Below are 13,622 nucleotides of genomic sequence, written 5' to 3' on the forward strand. Positions count from 1 at the left end.
CAGGCTAATACGGAAGTCAGATTTTTGTTTAACTGACAGGTTTAGCAGGCCTCGGCGGCGGTGGGGGAGGGGGCCGGGAGGGGAAGGGAAGTTTGTAGATCTAGGCATGTGGCCTGCTAGGAGCGCATTTGGCTTTTCTTAGGGTAAGGACGGAGAGGGGGGCCGCCCCTTGGCATCCTGGCAGGGAGGCAGGAACCCCTGTTGGTTTTTCCTTTGCGTCCTGGCTGCGGGGGCTGAGAGGACTGTCGGTGCCGCGAGGATGGCTCTCTGGCCTGCTTTTCCAGGAGGCATTTTGACAATGACTATGCAAACTTGACCACTCGGCTCCCCTCCTCCCCTCTGCGGCCCGAGCCTCTGCGCTCTGAGAAGCCAGGGCTGCTCTTTAGTGATTTCTTGGGGTTCGCCTGTCCTGTCTGTCTGCCCCCCAGCTCCCCAGAGGCCTGCCTCCAGCCCCTTTCTCCTGCCCCTTTGGCCCATTTCCTGGGGCTCCCCACTCCTCAGCTCCCCCCGTCCCCGGGTGAACCATTCTGCTGGATCGTTCTAGAAAAGGGCCAGCCTTCCTCCTAGCAGAGAGCCGCTTCTGTGGGGGGCAAGTGAGGGTGAGCCCTGTCAGCTCACCCCAAAAACTCTCTTCCCAGTGGCATCTGGGCCTCGGGCTTTGCTGGAGCAGGTCAGGCTGGCTGCACTGGTTTGCCCGTGCTGAGAAATCTAGCCAGGGTGGGGGAGAAGTGCGTGCGGGGGCCCCTTTCCCAAGTTTTTCTTGCTGCAAAAGGCCTAGCTTAGCCTGTCTTTTTCTATGCACAGGATGGCTCTTGCTCACCAGAGCCTCACAAAGATAATCGCTCAGGAAGTGTTTCAGCCAATCCCGGGCCGCCTTACACTCCGATTTGCCGGGCCAGCCAATCGGGGATGAGCTCTTATTAGGCGGCCAGATCATCAAGCCGAAGTGCCAAACCCTTTTTCTGTGAGAACTAGGAGCCTGTCCTCCATGTTTTATAAGTATTGACATTACACAGTGTTAACAATGCATCCACAGAGGTAAGCTCGACTTTTTAACCATCTTTTCTCCCCCTCCCTCTGAGACATCCGAATTGTGGGCGAGCAGTGTGATTTCTCTGTGGCTGGCCGTGCCACACTCACCCCCACAGCACTTAGGTTAACTTGGAACTGTTTAGAGAGAATTTTTTTGCTTTCTTGGGTCACATGGCTAAGTAGCCATTAGCCATAGCTCGATTTTGCAAACTGGCAAGGGCCTGGCACACCTTTTCTTCCATCAGGACATGGTGTTTCTGAAATAGTTTGAAGCTAGATCCTGGTATGCCAAAAAAGAAGCTGTTTTTTTTTTTTTTTTTTCCTCCTCTTTCTCTCTCTCTCTCTCTGAGCAGTTTCCCCCCTGCACTATTGTCTTCTCTTGTGTCACATGCCTGCTGGGGGAAGAAAATGGAAGGTGAGCAAGCAGGCTCCTCTCTGAGGAGAGCTCATGGCAGACAGCAAAGCAGGCAAGTTTTCCTCTCCAAAGAGGTTCTGGGAAAGCTGGACTAAGTTTTGACCAGAGAGGACGTGTGTTTTTAAACAGAACCAAGCCCTCAGCACAGCAGGGCTCAGGAGAGCGCCTAGCTCCTGGGGCCTAGGTGGGTGGTGGTGTCTCTCCATGGTCTTTTCTCTCCCTACAGGGTTTCTTCACTTGAAACTACATTGTTCAGCCTTTTTTTTCCTGACTTCTGTTGATAACAGAGTGTTTGGGCTTCTGCAAGCCAGCCTGCAGCCAGCAAATGTTTCTGAAAGTGTTTTCTAGGCTTTGGAGGAAGTTTTTGGAGTAGGGATGGGGAGTGGGGGTGGGGGACAATGTGGGTACCTGACGAGCTATGAGAGCCATATTGTATCCTCTGTATCCAAATCTCTATGCATGTGATAGTGCAGAGGAAATAAAATCACGACTGTGGCTCATGACAGCATTCCCTGTTCAGTTGTTGGGTTGTGTTGTTGTTGTGGTGTGTGTTTTTAATAATCCCATGTAACTGTTTTAAAAAAAAATTTCCTTTTTGATCAAGTCCCAAATCTGCCAGCCTGTTCTCTCTTCTTAACTGTGGAAAAATGAGACGGTTGCTTGAACATGTTGGGTAAGTAAAGCGATCCATTTCCTCTGTGACCATGTATAAAGAGTTTGGCGAACATTTGGGGTCTGTTTATAGCAGGGGGTCTTGGCTATAGCAGTGGAGGGCTTTTCATTAGCAGGAACCAAACAAGGGCTTTTAAATAGTGTCTTGATTTTAGGTGACTGTTTGAATCCACTGTTTTTCCTGAGAACCTCAGCTAGGATTGAAGATTATACTTCCTGTTAACCCTCAGACAGGGGAGACATGTGCAGTTCATTGTGACTTGCCTGGAGACCTTTAATTGGGATTGTTTGGATATTAGATAGAAGTCTGGGTAGGTGATCTGCTTGTGAAATATAAGGAAGTGCTTGTTCTTAAGAGTCACAGAGCCTTAAGCAAGTAGAAGGGCAGGAGCTGGTGGTGGTGTGTGGGTGTGTGTGTGGGTGTGTGGGTGGTGTGTGTGGGGTTAGTGGTGTCAGTACTCAGGTTTTAAGATACTAACACAGAGCGCAAAATCCCACCCACCAGCAAACTTGATTTGATTAAGGACTCACTGCAAAACAGATTTGGCCTCTTCCAGGTCTGACCCACACACATCTGTATGCATGCTTTCCTTTACGTATGAATTATTTCTTACTTTTTTTTCATTTCCCCTGATCTCTTAATGCTGCAGTTAGAACTTCAGAGTGAAAAAAGTGGACTCTTGTTTGGCGTTAGCTTCAGAATTTCCCTCGAAGTTCAGTGCATCAGTTTCCAGCCTGGAGACCAATCCCGCATAGCTGTAAATGCTGGAAATATATTCAATTGCTGTGTTATGCCAACCTGATGGAGTCAATAATCTTTTTTTCCTTTTAAATTAGTGTCCAGCTTTTAGCACCCATGGGAGAAAAGGCTCATTTCATGGTGAGAAATGTACCAAATTCTGAGTTAAGAAAAGTCTGCGGAAGGCCAGCTTCTTAGAGTAAAATGTCAAGAGTTAATGATGTTTTATATACTTAAAGCTGAACAGTTGTACTGCCCCACGCAAGTCAGTTCAGACATTTAGCTATTTTCTTTGTTCTTGTCTCCTGACTGTAAATGGAAATTATATACTGAGGTTCTTGTGGCCTCCCTAGAAGCAATATCTAATCACAAGACTCCTGCTTTGGTGCCTTCAGTGTTTGCATAATGGCGTATTTGTTGGGCTGGAAGGAAACCTAAGGGCAAGGTATTTGTCCTCTAAAAGCTCACATTAAAAATGGCTCACACAGGTTTGCGAAGCCAAGATCTGTTTTCAAATGTGCAGCCAGCCCCAGCAAGTTCCCAACCTGGACCAAACTAGTCACTTTTCCTGGGTACTGTGGCCACCACTAAGCCTGAGTCTGTACCAAGTCAGTTGCTTTCAAAGTAGCAGTATTTTCCAGTTTCAGTGAGGGGTTTAAACATGTCTGCATTGCAGCAGGACTAGGTAGGCACAGCAGTGCTGGCTCACAGAGCAGCCCAATGGGGCTCCTCTCTCCAGCTTTTGAACCAATAGACTGGGAGGAAAGGTTACAGATTGACAATTGCAGTGGCCGAATTGAGACTGGGCCTTCTGGAAATTTCTACCATCTTTGTTCCTTTTAGGAAAAACAGATCCACCAAGCCGAAGAGTCTCCTGCATTCCATTCCTAAGGCATTTCTCTCCCCCTCCCCTTTCTTTTTTTACATCAAGGTAGAATGTTCCCTCTGCCACGTTTGAAAATTGCAGAGGGAGGGACAGAACATGGGGCTGTTTTCCTTTTTCCTTCTGCCTCCTCAGTCCCTAAAGAGGATGCACAGCTGCAAGGAACAAACACAGACACACTGGACCTTTTGATTCCTCTCTCCCCCCTCCCTTTTCTTCCCCTCCAAGACCCTCCAGGATGGATTCACTTTCTGCTTTGGGAAATTAAGTGGCATTCACGTGGGGGGAGGGGGAGCAACTGCTTTTATTAGCTCCAGAAAATGGTCAGTGTTCCCTGTGTAACTGGGAATTAATTATATATAATCACTCAGTAAACTTTCTACATAGTTTTTCTAATTGCCGGGCATGAACACGGTTAGCCTGTTGGAGCCCCATCCAGTTACTTTTGTAATTACTAGCTCAAAGATTTGAGTCAGAAAGAAGGAAACAATGGGGCATCGTGGATTATAAATTAAGGATGAAAACAATAGCTCCCCCCCCTCTTTCTTTCTTTTTCTTTCTTTCTTGTAACCCCTTTTCTTTCCCTGGGAGGACAGTGGCGAACTGCTTCAGGTCTTAAATAGGAGAGGAGGAAAGGACTCGATCTGTAAAAAGCCAGGGTGACAGGAACCCAGAAAACCCTGAAGGCAGAGGTAGGTTTTTTGAGTCCAACCACTTCACATGTGTGATCTCTTTGTTTCTTTTGCCTTTTCCCTTCTCTCTCTTATAGCAGAGGCAACAAACATTTATCAGCTGAGAAGCCCTAGGTCTGGCTTTGCCTCTGGTTGACCCTGCAAAGAAAGACACTCAAAAAGTGCCTTTGCCACCGCACCGCAGAGATTTAGTAAGGGAATATGTCGAGAAGCCCTGGTGTTGCTCTGAAATGCAAAAAACGAGGATTCACCCCTGGCTTTTCAGGTTGCCTAGGCTATGGCTGCCCTTCCCCCTCCCCAATCTCCTTCCAGATAAACAAGCTGGCGGGAGCCATTTCAGCCCTGCAGCTAGCCAGGCTGCTAGGCTGTCCCTCCTCATCAAGATTACCCACCTATCGGCCGGCCGGCGAGGAGCCAACCGCCCGTCCCAGCCCTGGCACAGCCTTGGGCACCGTGCCCTCCTGTCTCCCCTGGAGCGAAAAAGCAGTCACCTTGAAACTCTCCCCTCCCAGCACCACAGCGCGGAGGCCAGCGCTCAGACCTGTAACCGTAGATTGCATTATCCACTCTGAGGCTATTCGTTTGGCCTCTGAAAGCAGGTTTTGCAAAAACCAGTGGTTAATTTTTAGGGCTCTGTTGGGGGTGGACCCAAATCTAATCTGTGCATTGGCTGAACAAATATTTTACTGTTGTGTCCCTGCAGACTCCCAATTAATTGTCTCTCCTTGATGCTGTCTTAGGACCGGCTGGGCATTTGGTGGCCGTGTTCAAGCTCATAACACAGCCTTTTGATTTTACCTCGGCCTCGGACTGGGGTGCTGCCCTTTAGCTGGGCTTTTCAGGTGCCCGCTGTCCTGGAAGCCCTTTCATTTTACCTAGCTCCTTGTGGGTATGGATGCAAAACTGGCTTTTAATATACCAACAAGGGGAAATGGACTTCCTTCCTTCCCCTCGCCAGCCTGCTGCTCCCTTGTAACATGTGTGTGTGCGTGTTTTGCACCGACACCTGTCTGTCCGCAGCTTCTGCCCTCACGCCTGCCTGTTTCCTAATCTTCAACTGCCTAATTCGAGGGCAGAGGGGGCCTCTTCTCAGAGCCTCATGGTGCAGGCTCAGGATCCGAAAGGGAAGGGTTTTCCTTAGGAACCTGTGACTTCACAAACTCCCCCCTGTCATTGCAGGGTTTTTTTTTTTTTAAGCTTCTACACGTTGGGTTGTTGGTGCCCTCTGGTTGAGCGCTGCCTGGTTCAGATCTTTAGGAGGGTGGCTTGAAAAGTAGCAGGGCTGCCTAACCACGAGCTGCAGCTATTGAACAAACTGCTACCATTTTAGCTTCAGCCCAGGAATGAGGGAGGCAGTGTTGCCAGACGCCATTTTAAGAATCCTGCATAAATAGCTTAGCTACCGATGACTCTGCCCGTTTTAGGTGAGTGCTTATATAAAGCTGCTCTGCTAACCGCCCCCCCCCCCATTAAAACAAAATGAATTGCAGATCTAGGGGAGCATGGTTTTTAAAATTTGATGTTGGTTATTTTGTGATCTAGGAGAGGAAGGTGTTGTGTCTTGGGGATTAACTATTTCTTACAGCCTGGACCAGTTTGGGATTCTGAATGAAAGTGAAAAAGCTGAAGGAAAAGTCCTTTGGAATGATGCATGATTCTTTGAATTGCTGCGGGGTGATCCTCAGCTGTAGAGAGAGCCAGAGTCTCCTGCATGCTGGTTGTATATTCTAGATGGGTTTAGATATTCTTGGTTAAAAGTCAAGTAGTAGGGACACTTGGGGGAAAGAAAGATCTGGGCATTGTGCATCCAGGCATTTTTCTGTTAAAACTATATGTATATATATTTTTCTCTCTCTCCCTTTTGGAAGTGCTCAGGGGATGGGATTCCTGGGAATTACGGACCAGCCTTGAGTCCTCAGAATTAATAATCAGAAGGCTTGCAGCATCCTGGAGGTGCAGCAGTTCATCTGCAACTTTTAATTGCTCTTTTTTAAAAGTGCATGCAGGTTAAGAGGGAAGCATAGGTTTTCTTGCTCAGGCATTGGGAGAGAGATCTTTTATTCTTTCTGGGACTGGCTGGCATGCCCTTGGTTATATTTGCAGGCACTGTTATTTCTTGAATTGTCTGAAATGTTATCAGTTTGTAAAATCCAGAGGCAGGTGACTTGGGTAAATGTGAGTGTAAGAAGTGGTGGTGGTAACGTTTGTATACAACTAGTTGATGGTGAATTTTCCTGTGGGGGGAGAGACGGTAGTTTGATTTTCAGCTAATATTACCCCTTTCCTCATGTGGGTATCCTCAGCCTTCCCTGCAGATTTTAAAAGAAAAGAAAAGAAAAGTAATGCCAGTTTGAAACCAGTGCTTGTTGCCCCCTTGTTTTTTGACCTAGGGAATCCCGGGTTGCTGGAAGCTAACAGATAGGGAAGAAAAGATGCTGGATATTTCCTAAGACTTTAATGTGTGACTAACAAGAGTTGAAAGCCCTTTCTGCAGATGCATCCACCTTTTCTTTTTAACAATTATGGTTATTTGACTGTGTGTGTGTGTGTGTGTGTGTGTGTGTGTGTGTGTGTGTGTTTAATCCAAGTGACTGAACAGTTCTTAACCTAAATTGACCAAGATCTGTGGGGCATTCAGACAGGTACAAACCTTTTCTCACCACCACTTTTGATATAGTATAAATAGGTTTTCTCCTAATAACATACTAATATTTAAAACGAAGCCAAAAGAAAAAAAAAAACAACAACACAGCAAACCTGAGTTCAGTGGTGTAGAAAAAGGAAGTCCCTTTAGATGTGGCTATGCAAAATGACTAATTTTGCATTCTGGTCTTTGCTTTTGTAAATGATTCCCCCACCCCCCCCTCTAATGCATAGACACTGCAATTTCCTTTAGTCAAATACAAATTATTGTATGCATTGTGTGCACATACATGTGCATGTACGGGTTCCCTTTGGAATGATGGCTTGCTGATCGGTGAAAAAGATGGTTTTCTGAAATTGTTGTGCTCAAAATCCTTGCTAAAGCTGGTGGTGCTATTGCTAAAGTTAGGTGATTATGGTGGCCCACTTGCAATACTTGGAAAGATAAAACAGCTTAACTCCCCCCCCCCGCCCCCCTTGTCTGCTTCAGAATTGATTATCTTAAACTCAGCAGCAAATAGCCCCTGCATCACTAGTTTGCATTTTCTTAGCCTCACAACAGCATGTCTGCTGAAAGTATTCAACTCCTCTAGGCTGCTACAAGCCAAATCATTGTTCTCTTGAACACAGCCCTCCTCCATGATCCATATACCTTTGAATGTCTTCATCCCTGCAGAAATACTTCCAGTGGGCTTTTGGGGCTCTGTTATGCATACATTGTTTCTTTCAGGACCAGACATTTTGGTTGGACCCCAGATTAGCATTTTTCTCTGTCACTCCAAATATGGGATTGGTTTCAAGAAGTTTAAGATTTCACATACTTCATGCTAGAGGCGGAAACAATTCTAGTTGGTAGAAAAGATCAAGGTGGCTATTTGTTCCTTTGAAGTGGACCATCTATCCAGCTCTGAAGGCTGCGTGGGGCTTTTTGTTAAAATTTATTTCCAATCACCCCAAGCAAGAAACCATCACCAGTATCTATTTGGACAACCTGTGTGTGGGGCAGGCAGGGTGTGTTTCTGAGTTGAGAATGTGTGCCTCTTAAGTTGGAGTAGAAGGTATTAGTGCTAAAATCACCTTCCACCGTCACCGTTGTAGTATTGCATGTTAGCGATGTGTTTAAATGTAAAAGGCTGCTTTCTTCTGATGAAAACCGCTCGTGACAATCTGTCAGTTGTTTCTGGTGATTTGTGTCACAGCCTTTCTCTACAGATGCGGTGCAAATGAAATTGTTAACGGGGTTCAATATCAGAGAGCGAAAGGTGTTAATATGCTGATTTAAAGCCAAACTACCTTTCTTCTCAGTGCTGGCACTAGGGAAGTTTGAGGCCTCCAAGTTCTTACACTTAACTCTAAGCCATCATCTCTTCCTTTCTATGTAGTTCCCATTTTGATGAACTCTCTTCCCCCAACAAACATGGAACTCCCCTAAACATACCTCCCTGTGACAGGCCTTCTTGTACTCTTTTGTCCCAAACAGTCCCAGACTACTGAATGCAGAACGACACTCATCCTACCTCTCCTGCCCGGCCTCCCTCCTGTCTTGGCTTTGAGTCTTCCCAGTGGAAAATTCTAGCCATGGCCATTGGGAACACACCCTTTTCTTGTTGAACCACAGTCAGGTGGAATTGCATTAGAGTAATTGTTAAGATTCTTTTGTTGTTGTTGTTAAATCTTTACCTGAGTAAATTTCCCCCCATTGATTTTTAGATAGAGTGGAAGGGTGGGGGGAGGGGAGAGGGAGAGGAGGGGAGAGAGAGAGAGAGAGAGAGAGAGAGAGGGAGAGAGAGAGAGAGAGAGAGAGACACGGAGGAAAGGAGGGGAAAGAGATGGAGAAGGGGGGGTAGAGAGAGAAACATTGATGTGAGAGAGACACATTGATTGGTTGCCTCCCACACACACTCCAGATAGAACCTGCAACCTAGATACGTGCTCTTGCCTGGTAACCTGAGACCCTTTGGTGCTGAGACCGACATTCTAACCACTGAGCAACACTGGCCAGGGCTGTTAAGATTCTTATCACTTCACTGTCAGCCCCAGAATGTTGAAGTTCTTCGTACCTCACCATTTGCACCTATTTAAGCAGACTTTCACCGGCTTGATTTAGGGGTGTGTGTGTGTGTGTGTGTGTAAGATATAAAATGGTTTGTTCTCTATTCAGTGGGAGTTCCAGAAGAGAAAGGGAGAGAAGATTCTGGTGGACCTTCCCAGCAAAGGGGGCCTGCTTTCTTGCGTCTCTCCCCAACCCCCATCTCTCAGCCTCTCTTTCAAAGAATCCTTCCTCCTTCCACTTTAGTGGTGGGGAATAATTAGTCACAGCTCAAAAGAGTGCCATTGCTTTCTCTAAGCCATGCCTGCTGCCCAGAGGACACATCCCTGGGGGTGGGGGATGGGAGTGTGGAGACCCTGGGCCTAACTCCTGGGTGAATGCTGGTGGCTTGAATGTTTCCAGACAAGGCTTTTTGCTTCTAGCCGGGGCAGATTTTTCTACTTTGCAATTCTGTACATTTCCCCCCTGTTCCTGCCCCTTCTTGAAATTGTCAGATGCAGCAGGGAGGTCTGAGAAAAGCTGTTTGCCTTACAGAATTCAGACATCAGAACTCTGCATACCCTGCAAACCCCCTCCTACCTGAATCCGGTGTTAACAGTCAGACACACTTGTTTACTCCAAGGCTGGGTGCTCATTGGCCGGTGGGGGCAGATTGTAATTGTGTATCTAAAAAAATGCTCTTTGCATCCCCCACCAGCACGGTAACTGGAGTAGTAATTTGACTTAAAGAAAGGACAACCCGGTGTCTTAAAAATACTCCTTTAGGAGACATTACCCTTTCTTTGCAATCAGGTGTGGGTTTCTCCCCACCCCCACCCCCCATCCCTCCATAAGGATGGGGGATTGTCTTAAAGTTGGGTTTGTCGTTAAGACTTCTAAATAGCTAGCTGCCCCCATGGGGCAAGTTCTCAGTCTACCTAAACCTGAACGTAATTTGCTCTGTTTCAGCTTGGCCGAGGAGGAAATCAAAACAGAACAGGAGGTGGTAGAGGGCATGGATATCTCTACTCGCTCCAAAGGTGAGTGAAAATCTCGTATTATCTATTCCAGATCGGAGGAGGAAATTGGAATTTCTCTTTCTTGTGGTGGTGCAGCCAAGTGTGGCTCTATGAGCCGAGGCTGCAACAACGCGCCTCCGATTTTGAGCTGTGAGACCTTAGATGGATGAACCCGATTTATGGAGAAATCTCTTTCTGCTTTTCTTGCCCTTGCGTGTCTGTGCAGGTAGACCGACCTGTCGGGGGATGTCCACAAGCACACGTTTTCTGTCTTGACTAAGGGTGGCTGGCTGCCTCTCTGCAGGGTGACTTTCAGGAACCAGAATTTAAATAAAGTACGTTCTGGAAGCGAGCCATCTCCAGCTGCTGCAGGTTCCTTATGTTAATAAACCTGACCCGTTTGGAATCACGGAAGTGGGAGAAAATGCAGGGCTTTCTGGAATTCGGGGGCCGGTATTTGCATTTAGGACAAAATTTAGGAAATTAGAGCAAACACAGTTGACGGTTCCTAATACAGAAACCTGTATGTTAGACTCCTCCAACTTCTAATTGAGGGGTTGGGACTTTCTGTTTGGTGTGTGTGAGATTTCATGAGGCTTCCCCCAAAGGGAAGCAGTTGCTCACTTTTGCCTCCAGGGTGCCTTTGAAAATGAGCGACTGGAGTACTTTTCATATCTTTGGTTGATGAAAATGCTCATCTCTGAACTTAATGGTTGTACCACCCTGTTGTTACTGCTTTGAGGAGGCGCTGAGTGCCTGCTCTGAGCACTCAGCCTGGTGCTCTGGGGCACGGGGGCGGCCAGAGGGCTGGGGAGAGGGCTGTTGACAGACTCACCCAGAAAGATTCCCATCTCGCTAGCTAGAGAGCCACACAAAAGTGGCTCCCTAAATGCGGCTGCAATAACAAAGGTTTTTGCGGATTTTTATGAGCTTGTCATTTTGGGCAGAGATAGGGGTCATCTCGCCATGGCTGGGACCTGGGTATGGGAGCTGGCTGTTGCTGGGGCTGGCCTGACAGATGGAGGATTGGCATGGTCCAGAGAGGAGGCGGGAGGCACCTCCTGTTGGAAGGCAGGGCTGCCCATGTGGGTGGTCTGTGCCTGGGGGGCGGGGGAAGGGAGAGAGTAACTGCGAGAGGTTGGCAGGGTGGGCCCAGTCGGTGGGCGCTTCATCTTTCATCACAGTCCCCATCCCGGCCATGGGGGCCATCAGTGGGGGAGTTTTGAGCAAGGAAAGAACCTTCCTGGAGGGGTATTGTGAGACAGAGGTTAAGGGAGTGTGGCCCAGCCCCCTCCCCCCCTTGTGGTCAGAGGGTGGAGGGAGAACCCAGAAAAGGAAGCTGGAGATGGGGGTCTCCTCCTGTTCAGTTTCCTGTGGGACTTGGACACCTTCTGTCTCTGTGCCTCCGTTTTCTTCTCTGTAAAATGGGGTGATAGGTTAGATTCTAAAATTCCTCCCACCTTGGCCTTCTCCTGTAGAAAGAATACTCAGAGGGACCCTTCTATCTATTCTTCAATAAATTTCCACTTTTGCTAAAAAGAAAGAAAGAAAGAGAGAAAGAAAGAAAGAAAAGAAGAAAGAAAGAGGAAGAACACTCAGAGAGAGTATTTTGAAGGCTGTGCTTGGACCAGGAGCTTTCTCTGACTGAATTCCTCCAATCCCCATTTGACCGAGGTGTTGCCATTTTGCAGATGAGGAAACTGAGGCCCTAAATGGCAATATCTCACAGGCAGTAAGTGGCAGACCTGAGCTAGGCTCTGACTCCAAGGAGGTGCTTCCTTCCTGGAGCCCCGCTGTGGAGACTTCTCCAAGAGGGTCAAATGTGGGGATTGTCACTGTCACGGGTGGGGGGCGGGAGGCCTGCTTTGGTCAGTACACCCCCTTCCCCTATTCCCTTTCCCGTAAGTGTGGAGACCTCTCTTCTTCCATCTCCCTAGACATCCTAGCTCTTCACCAGGTGGCATCTTCCTCTGACTGCTACATGAAGTGTGACCACTGTCCCTCTTTCTTATTTACCCCACTCCAACCCTCCTCCTATAACAGCTAGGGCGATCGAAAAAGCATTGGTCAGATCTGTCCCATCTTGCTGAGTCTTTCCACTGACCTCCCAGTGCCCTGCGGCTCAAGCCTGAGGCCTCGATGCCCTCCCTAACCGAGCCGGCTTGTTCACCTTGTGACATTCTGTTTACCTCCTCCCCTTCCTCCCCTTGACTCCACTTGAGCTTCCGGACCCCTTCCCCTCTGTTTTCTCCTCAGGGCCCCGTGTGTCCTGTGCCCTTTGCTGGGAACATGGTGCCCTGGGTCCTGCTGCCTATTTCTCATCTCAGATTCATCTCTGACACCATCTCCTTAGGGAGGCCTTTAGTGGCCACGCAGTCCACAGGAGCCGTTCCATCATTTTCTGTTACTTTTAGTAACAAAGGTCTAATTTTAGATTTCCAGATAAGTTGTGAAAATAGTGCAGAGTATTCTCATATCAAACGCCCTCCCCCCTAGTTTTCCTATTATTAACCTCATGCATTAGTATGTTCCATTTGTCACAAGAAACCCATCGATATTGATGTTATTACCAACTAAAGTCCACGCTTTGTTCAGATTTCCTTAGTTTTTCCACTAAGGTCCCTTTTCTTTCTTTCTTTTTTTTTTTCTCCCTGTTAATCCCCCGCCAGAGGATATTTTTTCCATTGATTTTGGAAGGGAGGGAGGGGAGAAGAAGAGAAAGAGAGAAAGAGAGAGAGAGATCGATTGGTTGCCTCCTGCATGCGCCCTGGCCTACAACCCAGGTACATACCCTTGACCAAGAATTGAACCCAAGACCTTTCAGTGTGTAGGCTGGTGCTCTAACCACTGAGCAGTGCTGGCCACAGGTAAAGTCCCTTTTCTGTCCCAGGATTCCACATAGGATACAACATTGTATTTAGTTACATGTCTTCTTTGACTTGTCTTGGCTCTCACAACTTCTCAGTTTCTGTTTTTGATGACCTTGAGAGTGTTGGGGAATACTCGTCAGGTATTTCGTATGGTGTCACTCAACTGGGATTTATCTGATTTTTTTTTCATTATTGGACTGGAGTGGACTGGAATAATGGGGTTTTGGGGAAGAAGACCACAGAATGAAGTGCCATTTCATCACATCATGTTAAGGGTACACATTATAAACGGAGTATGTTGACCTTGACCCCAGATGCTCAGGGAGCGTTTGTCAGTTTTCTCCCCTTCCACACTGTATGCTTTAGAGGGAAGTCACCATGCCCAGCTCACATGGAGTGGGGAGTGATAGTCCTCCTCCTTAAGGCCGGAGTACCTACATAAGTTACTTGGAATTCCTCTGTATGGGAGATTGGTCTCTTTTTCCCATTTCTTTATTCAGTCACTTATTTATGTCATCATGGACTCAGTTATTTTCTACTTTGGGTTATACAGTCCTATACTAATGTACTTTGTTGCTCAAATTACTTCAGCTTTGGCCATGGGGAGCATTTCAGTATCCCTTTTCTC

General features: G+C 47.4%; 1 protein-coding gene across 20 annotated transcripts in view; it reads left to right on the top strand.

Moving 5' to 3' along the window:
• Nucleotides 1-804: 804 nt before the first annotated feature.
• ZMYND8 (zinc finger, MYND-type containing 8) overlaps nucleotides 805-13,622 on the top strand; it is a 111,089-nt gene continuing 98,271 nt past the window's right edge. For 3 of the 20 annotated variants that reach the window (XM_015570339.1, XM_015570353.1, XM_015570357.1), the window contains exons 1-3: nucleotides 809-1,038; nucleotides 2,052-2,120; nucleotides 10,075-10,145. In XM_015570339.1, the coding sequence (XP_015425825.1) occupies nucleotides 1,025-1,038; nucleotides 2,052-2,120; nucleotides 10,075-10,145 (154 nt within the window). In that variant the 5' untranslated portion in view covers nucleotides 809-1,024. Of the gene's footprint in view, nucleotides 1,039-1,058; nucleotides 1,316-1,410; nucleotides 1,500-1,574; nucleotides 1,632-2,051; nucleotides 2,121-10,074; nucleotides 10,146-13,622 lie in introns of those variants that run through there. The other 17 variants (XM_015570350.1, XM_015570356.1, XM_015570354.1 and 14 more) reach the window with 11 other exon arrangements.

Source organism: Myotis davidii, unplaced genomic scaffold (genome assembly GCF_000327345.1).
Source record: "Myotis davidii unplaced genomic scaffold, ASM32734v1 scaffold827, whole genome shotgun sequence".
In the NCBI taxonomy this organism is placed as follows: domain Eukaryota; kingdom Metazoa; phylum Chordata; class Mammalia; order Chiroptera; family Vespertilionidae; genus Myotis; species Myotis davidii.